This window comes from Monodelphis domestica, chromosome 4 (assembly GCF_027887165.1).
Source record: "Monodelphis domestica isolate mMonDom1 chromosome 4, mMonDom1.pri, whole genome shotgun sequence".
Lineage (NCBI taxonomy): Eukaryota > Metazoa > Chordata > Mammalia > Didelphimorphia > Didelphidae > Monodelphis > Monodelphis domestica.
In genome coordinates this window covers 372,564,501-372,579,519 of record NC_077230.1, presented here as the reverse complement: position 1 = coordinate 372,579,519, position 15,019 = coordinate 372,564,501, and the positions used below count along the sequence as shown (strand labels likewise).

The 15,019-nt window shown below is 40.6% G+C and overlaps 1 protein-coding gene across 1 annotated transcript; it reads right to left on the bottom strand.

Moving 5' to 3' along the window:
* Positions 1-692: 692 nt before the first annotated feature.
* On the bottom strand, positions 693-14,939 carry C4H1orf50 (chromosome 4 C1orf50 homolog). The gene is made up of 5 exons (XM_001381612.4): positions 14,336-14,939; positions 14,132-14,247; positions 11,685-11,771; positions 10,684-10,815; positions 693-7,064 (listed from the first exon to the last, which is right to left on the bottom strand). The coding sequence occupies exons 1-5, from the start codon at positions 14,403-14,405 to the stop codon at positions 6,879-6,881; spliced, it is 591 nt and encodes a 196-aa protein (XP_001381649.1). The 5' UTR covers positions 14,406-14,939; the 3' UTR covers positions 693-6,878.
* Between the last annotated feature and the right edge of the window lie 80 nt (positions 14,940-15,019).

The following is a 15,019-nucleotide window of genomic DNA, read 5'->3' as shown; positions in this document are numbered from 1 at the left end:
CAGCCCTTAAGAAGTGCTCGTTTTTCCTCCTCTACTTTCTTCTTTTCCCCCTCGTTCTTTTTATTTTTCTCTTTTTGGCAAGATGATTTCTTGAGACGGTGTACTGGAGTCTGCCCATTTCAGAGACTCACCAACCGAGGCTACTTTTGTGCTTAACCCTTCCCATCCCACACGTACCTACTAGCCTCAGGAGACCTGCTGCAGAGCTCCATGTGGACAGACTTCGGGAGGTGGAAATTGAGACAAGGAACATCCCTAGATTTGGGATCTTTGTTTTACTCCTGACTCCAAAACCCGGGAAAAAAACAGTCCCTGCCCCTCGGATGAGCAGGGCCGTGAGGATTGAGTTCACAGATAAGTACCATGTAGGGTGTAACCAAGTGACCGGGGAAAAGGGAGAGAAATCCAAAGTGTTCTAGGAAATTAATGGGGAAGACCTCAGCTGAGCCTCGAAGGCAGAAAGATGGAATTCATCTGAGACTGGTGGCAGCATCCAGGGCCAAAGCATGGAGGCAGGAGTGGGAATAGTGAGTTAGGTGGTAGTGCAGTTTAGCTGGAACTTTCGTATGTGGAGTGTAGTCATTTGGGCTAGGCGGAGAAAGCACATGGTCGGTAGTCAGATTATGGGAAAGTCTCTGTGCATCTGGAACTCGGGAGCCATGTAAAGAAGACAGGGGAATAAATGAGGCTACTTTTCTAAATTACATTTTATTTTGTCAGTCAGCACAAATCCACCAAATCTCCCCATCCCCTACCCCAAGAATGAAAAATGAAGGAAAAATAAAGCCAATGTCCCAAATAAGTACAGTCAGGCAAAACAAATTGGGAGGCTACTGCAATCCAATAGTTTTGACAGCTGGTGATAGAGGTCCAAACTAAGATGATGATCCTGTGAGTGGAATGCAGGGGAAGGAAATGAGATGTAGTGAACAAAGAATTTACCACACCATCAAGTGGCTACACATTAAGAAGGGAAGGGGGAAGCACTCTAAGTTGGTTTCTAGCCAAGATGAGCATTCCACCAACAGAAACAGTTAAGAATGGGAATGTGGAAGAAGAAATGATGAAACCCTAGAATACTTTTGTTGTTATCCCCACTTACCTGCACGGTTCCATTTTCCAAAGATCTTTTAAAAATCCTGAGAATGAGCCAAGTTGTTCTTTGTTAAAGAAAACCTCCCTTCCCACCACATTTCCTTGCTGCAATCATTTGTATCTTCAAAATGTCCTCCTCTATTGTTGCCCACGTTTTCTTCAAATGTTGTTCTGGAATGCAATTGTCTCCATGCCTTTCCTTTTAGATTCACAAGAATCCAGGAAAAGGTATTGGCCTCTCTTAGGTAGTACTCTTTACCTTGGAATCTATTCTGTATTTATCTTTATGTTCCTACTTTTTTTACATGCTTCTCTGCTAGAATGTGAGTTCCTTGAGGGCAAGGACAGTTTTTGCTTCTTTGTATCTCCAGACTCAGCTTAGTGTTTGGCACATAGTAAACTTTCTTTTAACATAATATAAATTCTTAACAAATGTTTATTTACTGACTGGCTGGAAGCTCATCATTCTGTGTCCAGATACCCAAATATAATTTTTCAGACGCCATCTTCTTATCCAGTTGCTCATCTTCCATAGGTAGAATCCTTCCTTGCCTTTCTATGAATACGTTGTAATCTATTCTTCCAAAGTCTAGGGTTTATGACAAATTTTGCCTAGTTCATAAACTCCACAATGATCACTTGCAACTAAAGTATCTATCATTTCTATTTCAATAATCAATATTCTTCCTTATTGATCAGAATTGAGGCCAGAATACCAATTCCCATCTGGCTTCCTCCTTTTATAGGAGGAAAACAAGATAAGGAAAGGCAAGAATTTTCATCAGCTAATTCTACTCAGCAGAAAAATACTAACATAGTCAAGAATGCCTTCTATCCAGGTTTGTTATAATCTGACAGACTCCTTGGGAAAACTGCACTGTCTCCACTTCTCCTCTCACTGGCAACTGATCTCATCATAAGGACCAATGATCTGTCAAATATAATGGCCTTCTTTTCAAATCTTCATCCTTCTAGATGTATCTGCAATTATTTGACCCTACTGGTGACTTTCTTCTCTAGCATTCTCTCTTTGGGTTTTCATGACACTTCTGCCCTTTGATCTACCTTTTGGTCTTCTCTGCTGGCTCTTCATCCACATCATTGTTCTCCCCTGCCCCCAATACCACCCCAACCATGTTTGTCACCCTACATTCTGTCGTGGCCCTTGTATTCTATTTACTATCTGAATGACCTCATCAACTCCCTTGTATTCAATGATCTCTATGGAAGTTGATTTCCAAACTATATATCCAGTCCTAGTTTCCCTCCAAAGCTAGTTTCTTGGATAATATGAACTGGATGTCCCAGATGCATCTCAAATCCCACATGTCCAAAACAAAACTCATTACCTTTCCCCTCCAAAGTTCCCTATTATTATAAAGGGCACCGCCATCTTTCCAGGCACTCCACTACATGGCTGGGATATACCTTGAGTCAAGAGTTGGGTTAAAATCCTGCCTTAGACACATATTGGCAGTGTGACCCCAGGCAAGTCACTTTCTACCAGTTTCATCTATAAAATGGGGTTAATGGCATCTGCCCCCAGAGCCATTGAAAAAATGCATTTGTAAACTTGCAACCCTTCAAGAGCTACATAAATGCTATTAATAATTGATGAGACTCACACCCTTGGTATCATTTGCAACTTCTCACCCTTACCCCAGATATCCAATCCATTGCTGAATCTTGTACCTTCACAATCTCCTTCCTATATAATATCTCTTCTCCATTTACAGAGCCACTATCCTATCCATCACCTCTTTCCTGGACTATTGCAATAGCTTGGTTGGGCATGTTGCCTCTTCTCATTTCAAACCATCTTTCACTTCCAGGATCAAATATAATTTTAAAGTTCTTCACAACCTGGTCCTTTCTTAGCTGGGCAATTTCCTTACATTTTATCCCTCCCCATGTATTCTGATTCACCTACACTGACCTAGGAAGCAATTAGATGACTCTGTGGAGAGGATTGAGCCTGGAATTAGGATGATCAGAGTTCAAATCCAGTCTCAGCCATTTACTAAATCGCATTATCCTGGGTTATTTAAACTCTGCTTCAGCTGTATTACATGTAAAAACACCTTTCTTCCAAGGTTATTGTGACAAACGAGATACTTTTAAAGAACTTAACGTGGTTCCTGGCACATAGTAAGCACTTACTGAAATGCTCATCCCCTTCCATCCCTACTCGATGCCTCTGAACACAACATTCCATTGTTCATCTCCATACACATGCGTTGGTTTTCCCATCTACTTGGATTATCTTGCCTCCTCACATCCCACCTTGATTTTTCTAACTTCCTCTATCCCCAGATTATCTTGCATTTACTCCTGTCTTTTAGGTACCTAGCTAGTTGTTTTACCCGTAATGGGAGCTCCTTGATGGCATACACTTAAAAAAATCCCCAGCACTTAGCAGAGTTCCAAGTTCATAGTAAGCACTTAATGCATATTTATCACATATTGACAAACTTGTTTTGTCCAGCATGTCTACAGTATACTTCCATGACCATATTGCTTCTGTTCTAGCCTCCACCAATTCCCTCTCCCAAATGCCCTGTCATATTTTCACCCTTGGTCCTAGATTTCATTTATCTATTTTATATATAGTTACTTCCATTGTAGTAACTGCATTCCTTGAATAAAGTCAAGTCTTATCCCACCAAGGTCACATTTGCCTCTTGTATTAAGATCTCCAGGTACTCCCTATTAGCTGTGGTACTTTTCAAATGTATAGACATCCAAGGCCTATCACTTTTATAGGATCTCATGTGTAGTCTCCTATGGATTACTGGTCCCCTCTTCTATTCTTGCAGGAACTTTCTATAATAGCACTAAGCTTGGTGGCTACATGTTGGCAGGTTTTTTCCCCCTTTCCCTTAAAGCCACTTTGATCAGATTCAAAAGACTCCAAACAAATCTATTTTAATTAGTTCTTTTTAGATGCATTCTCTCCTTGTCTAGGGGTCCATCATTACTAAATTTTAAGCCTTTGTCCAAAATTCCAAATCCTAATTGACACCATTTTATTACTCCCTTCTAAATCTTTCTCTGAATCCCCTCCCAACAACTGTAGAGATAAATTTGATTGTAATGTTTATTTTAGCAGCAGGTTTTATCTTTCTTGATAATCCCAGGAGACCAAGGCTTCATCTAATCCCTGTATCTATCCTGGAGCCCAAAACATTGCTCTAAGCACTTAGTAAACACATTTTTCTGAATGGTTCTATCCCCAAATTCTGGATAGAACAGCCTAGGAAGTTAATCACATAGGCACAGCCAGGAAAGGATTTGTTAACAATACCAAATACAGGTATTCTTTTATTCTAAAAAAATTTAACCCTTACCTTCTATCTTAGAATTGATACTAAGTATTGATTCCAAGACAGAAGAGTTGTAAGGGCTAGGCATTTGGGGTTGTGAATTGCCTGGAGGGGGACACACAACTAAGAGGTATGAGGCCAAATTTGAACCCAGGTCCTCCTAACTCCAGGTTGGGCCCTCTCTTCACTGTTCTACCTAGTTGGCCTTCAAGTATTCTCTTAATTTTCCCTTTTACAATACTCAAAGCAATATAGCAATGGCTCAGGTATGCTGCCTGAGAAGAAGGAATTCATTCCATTTCCTTAGAGACAAAATAGCTCCCCCATTCTACTATATGCCTTGGCTCTGATTTCCCAGAATCTGAGCCTGATAAATAGGACTAAACTGTATTTTAAAAATCCTTTTAGCATTCTAGATTCTAGACCCAGAATCAACAGCACTATACCAGTGGAGTATGTTGAATGAGATTCTAAGTAAGATCTATCAGACTTTGCCCATAAGAAGTGAGCAGTGTGGGAGGCAGCAGGGGTGGTTCAGATTGAGAGCCAGGCCTAGAAATGGGAGATCCTATGTTCAAATTTGGCCTCAGACACTTCCCAACTGTGTGACCCAGGGCAAGTCACTTAACCCCCAATGCCTAGCCCTTACTGCTCTTCTGCCTTGAAACCAATACACAGTATCGATTCTAAGATCGAAGGTAAAGGTTTTTTTTTAAAAAAAGAATTAAACAGTATGGACATCTCTTCTCTACATCTGCTTTGGCCCCTGCCCAAGCTTTCAGCCTCTCCCATGCTTCCTTCCAGCCCCAATTTGGATTCATGTACTTTCATTTTACCAAAAGCCTCAGAAGATCTCACTAGGCTCTGGCTGACCATGTAACTCATTGGCCAAGAAAAATCAGTGGGAAAGACCCTAAACCCCAAATGAATCAGAATAGGCATTATATGCTATTCTCCAAGGAGTTGTAGCAGCTTTGTGGTTAAACATATCCTAGTATCGTCACAGTAAATAATGTCATAATACTTAAGTATTATCTGTGTTATGCTCACACTAAGTACTTAATGAACCTGAAATGAATCAGGAGCTCATGGGACCTTTTAATTAGGGATAAACCCAGGTGAATACTATTTGCAAAACAGGTTTCTGGACAAAACAAGTGGGACAGTTAGCTAGGGTCATTTACAGAAAAAATATCCTACCTCACCTCTAGGCTTCTGCATATTTCAGTTTATCTGAATTATCCATATAATTGCTATTTGGATGAAGTTAAGTGAACTGGCTCCCTACAGGAATTCCTCTCCTCTTCACTGTCATCACTTCAAGAAGTTCAGTATAACAAACATCAAAAGCACTGGACCATAAGTCAGGTGACTTGGGTTGAAATCCTGGCTTTGCTACCTATGCGACACTGAGCTAGTCACCTAACAACTAGCCTTAGTTTTCTCATGTCCATAAACAAATGAGGATGGATTAGTTGATCTAAGGGCCCTCCAAGGTTTCAATTCCACAAACCCATGACTCAGAATGTCAGGAGGAATGGTGCTTAAGTTGAGGGTTTTAGCTCACTGTAAAATAGTCAGGCTAGCTGTTCTAAATTCTATGGAGAAAACAAAATAAATTCTATGCAAATGAAACATCAAAGTTTTCATTCCTACTGTCTCAACTCTCCCTTCTTTGGTATTTGGAATAGCCAATTAAATGGACTCATACTCTTTAGATGGATTAGCCCTGGACATTTCCCCAAAACCCAACCAACATAAATTCAACTATCTTCATCCAGAAGGCTATACTGACTTCAATGGCTTTGGAAGGTTCCTTCCAGCTCTATGTTCCTAAAACTAAAGGCAAGAAGTTAAAGGGGTGACCACCACTCTTCTCTCCTATACTTCTCTCAATTTTCCAGCCCAACAAGAAGGGCTAGTCCCTTTTCCGGTCAGCCACATTACTCTACCTGCCATTTTGCATAATACATATTCCTGAGACCTTGGATGATGATTTTGAGTCTAAAGTGCTTTGGGAAAGGGTAGAATCACTTAGAGAAACATAAAAGTCAGGCCTTTGCTTGACCCTAGTCCCATTCCTAAACTTCCTGAATTAACAAAGTGGCAGTGCAGATTCTTCTCTGTATAAACAGTAGTCTGCAACCTTTTCAAGAAAGTGACAATTCTTCTCTTGCCTATAAAGTCTCTAGTGCCACAGTGGGGAGGGATTCTGGCCATCTGGGCAAGTTGTGATGTGTAATAATGACTACTGGCCCGTGTCTGTTTAGCTAAAGGACTCCCGGAATCAGAATGTGGAGCCCAAAATGGAGTTGATATACTTTCAATTCACACAGGCTCTCCATCCAAGGTGCTTATATGTACATCATGTCTCACTTTCACCTCCCACAAAAGTAGGATGTAGGGAAGCTAAGGAGACTAGAACAGCCAGACCCACATTCTATTTGGCACTGTCCGTTGTCACTGAGTAAGGCCCTGGAAATTGGGCTCTGAACATTGGGGCAAAGCCATCTGCTGGTTTAAAAGCTTGTCCATCATGCTGACTTCAGCATCTTTCTTCGCAATGTTGTCATATGGAGTCCAGGAGAGGTCATGCTGAAGCTTGTAGGCACCAAGGAACTCATTTGGACAACTTGCTCCCCATTCCTAGAAAACACAAAAAAGACAGATAAATATACATTTCTATTTTTAAAAACCTCACCCCACAACACGCTCACACTGTGGTTTTTACTATAGTTGTAAAAGTCAGTTACCTGAAGAATTTTCCAAATCTAATACTTAAATGCTAAAATATGGGAATCATTCACTTGCCCCTTTAAGGTGGATAGACAAGGATTCAAGAATATCCTAGGACTGGTCAGGCATGTTATAACATTGAAATTACATTATATGTGTTTATAAATAAGCACATATATAAATGTATATACATACACACATATATGCATGTTCAAAGCTAAACTGTGCACCCTCCCCAGATAGATCTCTTGTCGATGCATGGGTACTAATGTAGCACACAAGCTGTTCATAAATTATCTTTTGCTTTCCCTAGACGATTGTTCAATTCCTTTTTATATACATTGTTTTCATGTTATCTTTTAAATAACTTCTTCACAACTAGTGATATGTTGTAGCTATGTATGCCCCTCGTATGTCTCATCATTGTTCTTATTTTTAGCCTTATAGTTATCACCAGAAGAATGTTGGTATTATAAAGTTGGGCTTCTGCTTCTGGAAAAAGCTCACAATCATTAAAACTTCCCAAAGGAAACATAGCTCGTTCTCCTTATCAATCTGGGACCAGGTCACTGTCCAAGGTACATGGATGGAGAGACTAGTCTTTGGCCTACCCATCCCTCTGTAACTCATCATCTGGATAATAAGCATTCTTTATTCACTTGTTTTCCTTCCTTTTTAGTAAGGTTTAAATCTTTTAAGTGATATGGATCTCAACTGAGGAGGTTCTGCAATATTCCCCGTAGTTCAGCAATGAGACTATGGAGGACCTCTTTATCTAAAGGAGAACTGCTTTAAGCAAGAAATCCTCCACAATAATGGCAAATATCCTCACACCACCATACATCTCATTGCTTTTTACCACAATGGATAATTATCATCAGAAATGAATCAAGTTAGCTTTGCTGTTTAATCTTTTAAAGAACTAGGTATGACACAAATATGTTGAAGAAGGGCCTTCTAAGGCACCATTCTGTATTGTCTCTATTTGTATCATCTAGGACTCCTGGCAGTAGCAGATGGGGGAATCAAGAAAGGCTTCAGAAAGTGGCACTATACCTAAGTCTTGAAGGAGAAGCAGGAATTCCAAGAGATTGGGAGCCCAGGAATGGGAAATAGCTCGATCCAAAGCACGGATATGTAAAATAGAGCAATATGTGTGCATACCTAGCTCACAGAAGGGAAAGATCTTAATGTAAAGAGATTAGAAAGTTAGAGGCCAGTTTTGAAGAGATTTAAATATCAAATAGTTTATATTTGATACTAAAGGTATCAAGGAAATACTGAATTTATTGATGAGAGAAAGTTACATAACCGAATTTATATTTTAGGAAAATCATTTTGGCAGCTGTGTGGATGATTGGAATGGAGAAACTAGAGATCAGGAGACCAAAGAGGAGGCTATTACAATACTCTAGGATGAGAAAAGAAGTTTTGAACTAATAAGGCAGTGGGTGTGTGAGTGGAAAGGAGAGGAAGTATTCATTCCAAAAAGACACTGAAAAACAAGTTATGACATATCTTAAATGATCCAGCCTTAGTATTCATTCCAAAAAGACACTGAAAAAAGTTATGACATATCTTAAATGATCCAACCTTCAGTTACCTCAAAACTCTGCCAACCAAAGCACAAATATCTTCTGTGTATATTTCCTCTAGTCCAAAGTTGTTTTTTAAAAAAAATTTAGCACCAGTTCTACTTCCTCATGTAATAAATACATCAGGAACTGTGATGATGAATACAACAAATATGACAACTCCACTGTCCTTCTTGGAGAAGACTTTTTATAGTCATCTTTATTATTTTCATTTTTCCTGTTGCCCTTACAATTTCATCCTTAAATGATCTTGGGACAATCTGGTTTAAAATAAGTTTCTCAGGGGCAGCTGGGTGGCTCAGTGGATTGAGAGCCAGGCCTAGAGATGGGAGGTCGTAGGTTCAAATCTGGCCTCAGACACTTCCCAGCTGGGTGACCCTGGGCAAGTCACTTGACCTCCATTGCCTAGCCCTTGCCACTCTTCTGCCTTGGAGCCAATACACAGTATTGACTCCAAGACAAAAGGTAAGGGTTTAAAAAAAAATAAGTTTCTCATATTTTTCTGTAAATGTGATTCTCCCTCCACTGCACCAATTGTTCTTAAAAGATGATGCAATTCACTGTCTCCCACAATCCATAAAATTTTACAAACGAATTTCTATCCTTAACTAGTATTGTCCTTGACTAACATATCTCCCGGGCAATATCAAGGGTTTGTGAGTAAACTAGTTTCTAGGTTTTTTTGAGTCTCTTAGGACAACTAATTTATATTAGTCAAATTTCCTTAGGAAATGGCAATATTCTCTATCAATGCCTGGTTTTTTTTATCCATTTCCTATATTTCATCATCATGAGATTTAACAAATTGATAGCCTGACAAAGACAGCTGATTTGGGATTCTCCTATTTTCTGTTAAAGTTCATGATATAGGTATGTACTGTACATATCTTATAGTGGTCTTTCTTTCTTATTCCTGAGGCATGTATTTTCCTATATATCTTTTATCACCTTCCCTTACTGCCCACTTTCACATGAAAGTCACTGGAGTTAGGAAGATCTTATTGAATTCCCTATTCTCTCATTCTTTACATCAGAGGCTGGCACATAAACTACAATTCCCCTTGTGGTGTTCTTTTCACAAAACTTCATGAGCATTGTAACAGAGGGGCAACTGTCAGGAGATGATGCTTCTTACTACCTTTGAATGAACCAATTCTGCCAATGCCTTATTTGTCTAAAGAGGTCTCATAAACTGGAAAGACAGCATGGTATTGTGCAGCGCTAGTGCTGGTCCTGGACACTTATGGACAGTATAATCTTGGATAAATCACTTCTTCTCCCTGGCCTCAGTTTCTTCAATTGTTAAATAAAGGGCTGGTCTAGAAAGCCTATGTGGTGCCATCCAGCTTAAATATCTATGATCCTATAATCATTCCATTTAGCTCGTGGTTTTATTTCTAAGAATAGTGATATGATTTTCTTCCTCTAGTACCATGTCTATTCATTGGTCACTGGATCTTATACTTATTAATGCTTAATAGTTTAAAAACTATATTTTATCAAGCCCTACCACACATTCTTCACCCTTTCCCACACCCCTATCTGTCATTACTTCAAATGCAAAAAAAGGACACATAAAACTCAGGACCATTTTGTAATTTTTATCAGTTACCACAGCTAAGTAAATAATCACTTTGTGGAAAACCTACTTGTGCTGAACTTTTTCTTGCTTAGCTAGTTGATTCTTAGAAAAAAGTCTGTTTTGAGGACTCTATCTGCTCTCACCACCTCTTCCCTCAAAAAAACAAATTAAAAAAAAACAACCAAACAAAAAAAAAACCCACAAGATAAAATGTGAAATGCTCTTTGCCTTTGGCAGTCCCACAAATGCCTTCTTGTAGATTGCACAAAAAGACTTCTTAAAGGGTAAATTGGCTCACTTGTTTCCTCAACAGGATCCTATCTTACCCTGACAAAGAATGTGTCCCTCCTACCTTTGGTGCAATGATGGAAAAGTATTGTTGTCCATTCGCCCGTTTATAGAGGTAGTAAATATTTCCAGGTTTTTTCACCATACTACAAGATACATGGTGTAGTTCAGCATCTCTCTGAGCATCTTCCAATACCTGGATACCACAAAAAACAACAACTAAACAATGGACATAATCTGTACTCAGTTATCCAGCTAAAATTCTAGCTATTTTTGTCTGAAGGGTCCTTTGTTTTCTGGCTCATCCCATAATGAATATCAAACAGAAATATTTGAGCAGTTTTGAAGAAATGAAAATTAGACTTTTTAATATACTCTGAGTTCTCTCTCAATCAGATACTACTGTATTCTCAACATAATTTTTTTAATGGTCCGTTAGCTTCCAGTGGACTTAACTTTTTTTTTCATTATATATGCCCCCAACTATCTACTTCCCAGTAGGCTTTTCTTTGTTTTTTTTTTGTTTGTTTTTTTACCCCCATCTGGTCCAAATAAGATTCCTAGTTCTATCACTACAGATGTGCTTACCATGACTTTAGTGAAATGAACTAAGAGAATTGGGCAATAGTTCCTCTTGATTAGGTAAACTCTTTGTTAATACTTATGGCTTTACTTTATAATGTTTTTCTTTGTAATTACTGACTCTGAATAGTGCAGAACTGAGATTTTTGCTAGTTTAGTCTACTAGAAACTGTATCAGAATCTACACTTCAGGTATATATACCTTTTGCTACTTTTCTCTTCATGAAAGCTCCCCAAGCTGGATTAAGGCCAGAGAAGAATGCCCTGTGGGACTGGACTCTAGCCTGAACTGTCAAACAATATTCTAAGAATTTTCCCTCACCACTCTACTGCCTATTGATCTGATAGAACTTCATGGTTTACACTTTGCTTGACTAAGCAGACTGGCACTGGTTATAAAAAAATTTAACTTAGACTTGGAAAATGTAGAAAATTAATAAGCCTGATCCCAAATCCTGTGAAAAAAACAATCTGTTTTCTTACCTTCTTGGCCTGTGATTGCAAATGCCGAATTTGCTCAGCTATAACTAGCAGTTTATTGGTAGCATTTGCTCTGATGAATTCATCAGCCTATGAAAGAGAAGAAAACTCACTGAAGGTTAGAGAAAGCTAAATATTTTTATGAGCTAAAATTCCTAGAGCTCCCTTATATAAACATATACATTCAGTTAGTCCTTATGTACTTTACTAATAACTGGGGATACAAAGAAAGGAAAAACAAAAACTTGGTCTCTGCCTTAGAAAAGCTCACATGACGATATGCAAAAACAAACTGAATATACATGAAGTATACAGTTGGGGGGTGGGGGAGTGGATGGACCACCAGGAAATGCCTCCTGCAAAAGGTAGGTTTGAACTGTTGAAAGAAACTAGGAGGCCAGGGTGAAGAGGGAGAATGGGAGTGCCATGTTCAAGGAACAGCAAGGATAGTGTCACATATCATCAAGTATATGGAGAGGAGAAAAGTATAAGACTAGCAACATGGGAAGGAGATAGGTTATGAATAGCTTAAAAAAAAAAAACAGCAGATTTTATATTTATTTGATCCTGAAGACAACTAGAGTTTACTGAATAAGGCGGTGATATGGTCAGAACTTTGTAAGAAAATTACTTTGGCAGATGAGTGGAGAATGGACTAGAGTGGAAAGAGACTTCAAGCAAGAAAACCAAACAGAAGGTTATTGCAGTAGTTCAAGTAAAAGGTCCTACTGAGGTACCTAATGCTGCATCTGTGTGTGGCAAGAAAGGGACATTACAGTCTATAGGAAAGTTGGGAAGGATACTTTGACATTAAGAAAGATACAAAAATAGTCCATGCCCTCAAGGTTCTTATAACTTAAAAGTTACCCTAACAATTTGCTAAGTGAAAAGAATAGCCAGAGGAGCCAGAAGATCTATGCTGTAGTCACAGCTTTGTCAGTTACCAGTCAGCCAACAAACATTTATTCATTAAGTGCCAGGTATGGTTGCAAAGTACTTTACAAATATCTCATTTGATCTTCACATCAACCCTGAAAGGTAGGTGCTCTTATTATAACCTTTTATGTTGAAAAAACTAGGGCAAGCCCTCATTAAGTGCTAGGTCCAATTCTTCCTTTACACATCTGTTTTCTCATATTTAAAAAACTGCAGAGTAGGCAGTTTTAAAAGGATGATGGGATTCCTCTAGCAGCTAGACTGAATTAAACAATGGACCAGTCAGGAAAATTTGAGTTCTGATCTTGAGCAAATCACTTAATGAAGGTTTGTCAAAGGATCCAGCCCTATTATAGCTATATTGAGTTTATTAGGCAAAGTAGAAGACATGACATATTAAATCATCAGAATTTTCCTTCACTGGAAAAAGGAGCCAAGAAATGTGTCAAAGGTAAGGTGGGAAAATTGTTGTATTTAACACCATTAAAACTCTGAGGAAAATGGGAACTTTTTTTCATAGCCATGGTTAAATATCACAGTGCTTATAAAACACAAGTAATCTTTAGAGGTAAAGCACAAAAGCAACACTGTGATGAAATTTCCACTGCAAAAAATAAAAAATCAGTATTAGGCTAAAAATTGAGGGGATTTGGGAAAACCACCTACTCATACATATAGGAAGTCCCATATGTGATATTTCATAGAATTTTTGAGTGGGATCATCTAGTTCAACCCACAACTGAAGGCAGCATTATACTGAAGAAAGAAAATTGGATGATCCAGTCAGAAAACTCTAGATTCAATCTCATTTCTGAAAACTTCTATCTGTACAACCTTGGGCAAGCTTCTCATTTCTAAAATGGAAGGGTTTGGACTAGATGGCTTCTGAGGTCCCCTCCAGCTCTGATCACTATCAAGAAGCATTAAGGACTCCTAAGTGAGGGGACCTGGAGATACAAAAGAAAAGCAAAAATAGGCCTTATCCTCCAGGAGTTTACTGGCTAATGGGGGAAACTACAAGCCAACATCTAGGCATAAACAAGATAACAGAAATATCTAATTCATCAGGTAAAAGACAAAGGTCTCCTCCCACCTTCCAAGGACAGATTCTCCCCAGTCTTGCTCCAGGCCAAGTCATTCAACTCTCCTTCCAAAAAAAGGCTAGGGCCTCCTCCATTCCCACAAAGCCCAAGTTCTCCCCTTCTCTCGGTAAAAGCCAGATATTTCTTTCTCTCCTTCCCCTCCAAAAGTCAGGTCCTCTCTGGTTTCACCCTGCCTCCTCCCTATCCCCGCAAAGTCCAAGGTCTCTCCCTCCTCGGATGCTCCCCGCCAAAGGCCAGGCCAGGTCCTCTCCCTTTCTCTCCCACCCTCCAGGTCTAGTCCCCTCTTTTTTCCCACTCCCACCCCTAGTTCTTCCGTCTCCTCCTTTCCTCCCCGCCCCCTCCCATATCCTGTCTCCTCTTCCCCTACAGGACAGAAGGCCTTCCCTGTCTCCCCCCCGCAGGTCTTCTCACCTTCTGGACCTGCTGGGCGAGCTCCACGAGGTCCTCGGGGTTCCCCACGCGGCGGGTGTGGTAGGGGCTCACTAGGGCCTGGCCAGCGGCGTCGGGGACTCTCTCCGTGAGGGCCCCTGAGGGAGAAACACTGACCCTAACTAAGCACATAGGCGGCGACCACCTTGCCCACGCCCCTGCCCCACTGCCCCAAAGCCTCCTCACCTGTCGGTGGGTCTAACCTGCCGAGCTCCCCAACTCCCACCACATCCTCGCCAGCCGTCTTCTGGGCCATATTACGGGCCACTACGTTCCCCGATCAACTCCAGGGACGCCAGAAGACAACGCATGCGCAGTGAGGAAGAGGCGGAGCTGCGTCCTAATGGCCGGGCTACGTAAGGGGGCGTGGCCTCGAGCTGAGGGAGCGCCTCCAGGGGGCGATGGAAGGGACGAAGTTAGTTGCCTCTTGGAAGGAACTTGGGCTTTGTTGTAGGGAAGAGTCCCTGAGAACGTCATTTAGGAAGTTCTCAGGGGCGGGGATCTGCTCTGAAGGTACCGCCTCCTTCGGGAAGCGGAGACGATTGGAGGGATGAACTTTCTGTCGACCGGGGGTGGAATTCTGCCGGGTGGGTGAGGCTGAATCCTGCTAGTCTGGAGGCTTACCTCTGTCCTGAAGGGCGGGGCGAAGACGTGGCTACGATCTAGGGTGGGGCAGGGCTCTGCCCCTGGGGAAAAACTCCTGGCAATGGTACACCTTCATTCTGAAGAAGAGGAACTTAGGGGTGGTGAATCAGTCTAGGAAGGGGAAAGTATTTGTGTGTGTGGGAGGTCCCTTGGCTCCCCCAAGGATAATTGCTGTAGGGGCGGAGCTTCACAGCGAAGGGCGAAGCGTAGACCTAAGGACCAGAC

What these genes read in the sequence shown, in the direction of transcription:
- C4H1orf50 (XM_001381612.4), bottom strand. Translation starts at nt 14,405, where the DNA reads ATGGCCCAGAAGACGGCTGGCGAGGATGTGGTGGGAGTTGGGGAGCTC. An exon ending in CAGGTTAGACCCACCGACAG is followed by an intron (nt 14,248 to 14,335) that starts GTGAGGAGGCTT and finishes TTTCTCCCTCAG; the next exon opens with GGGCCCTCACGGAGAGAGTC. An exon ending in TGCAATCACAGGCCAAGAAG is followed by an intron (nt 10,816 to 11,684) that starts GTAAGAAAACAG and finishes TGTGGTATCCAG; the next exon opens with GTATTGGAAGATGCTCAGAG.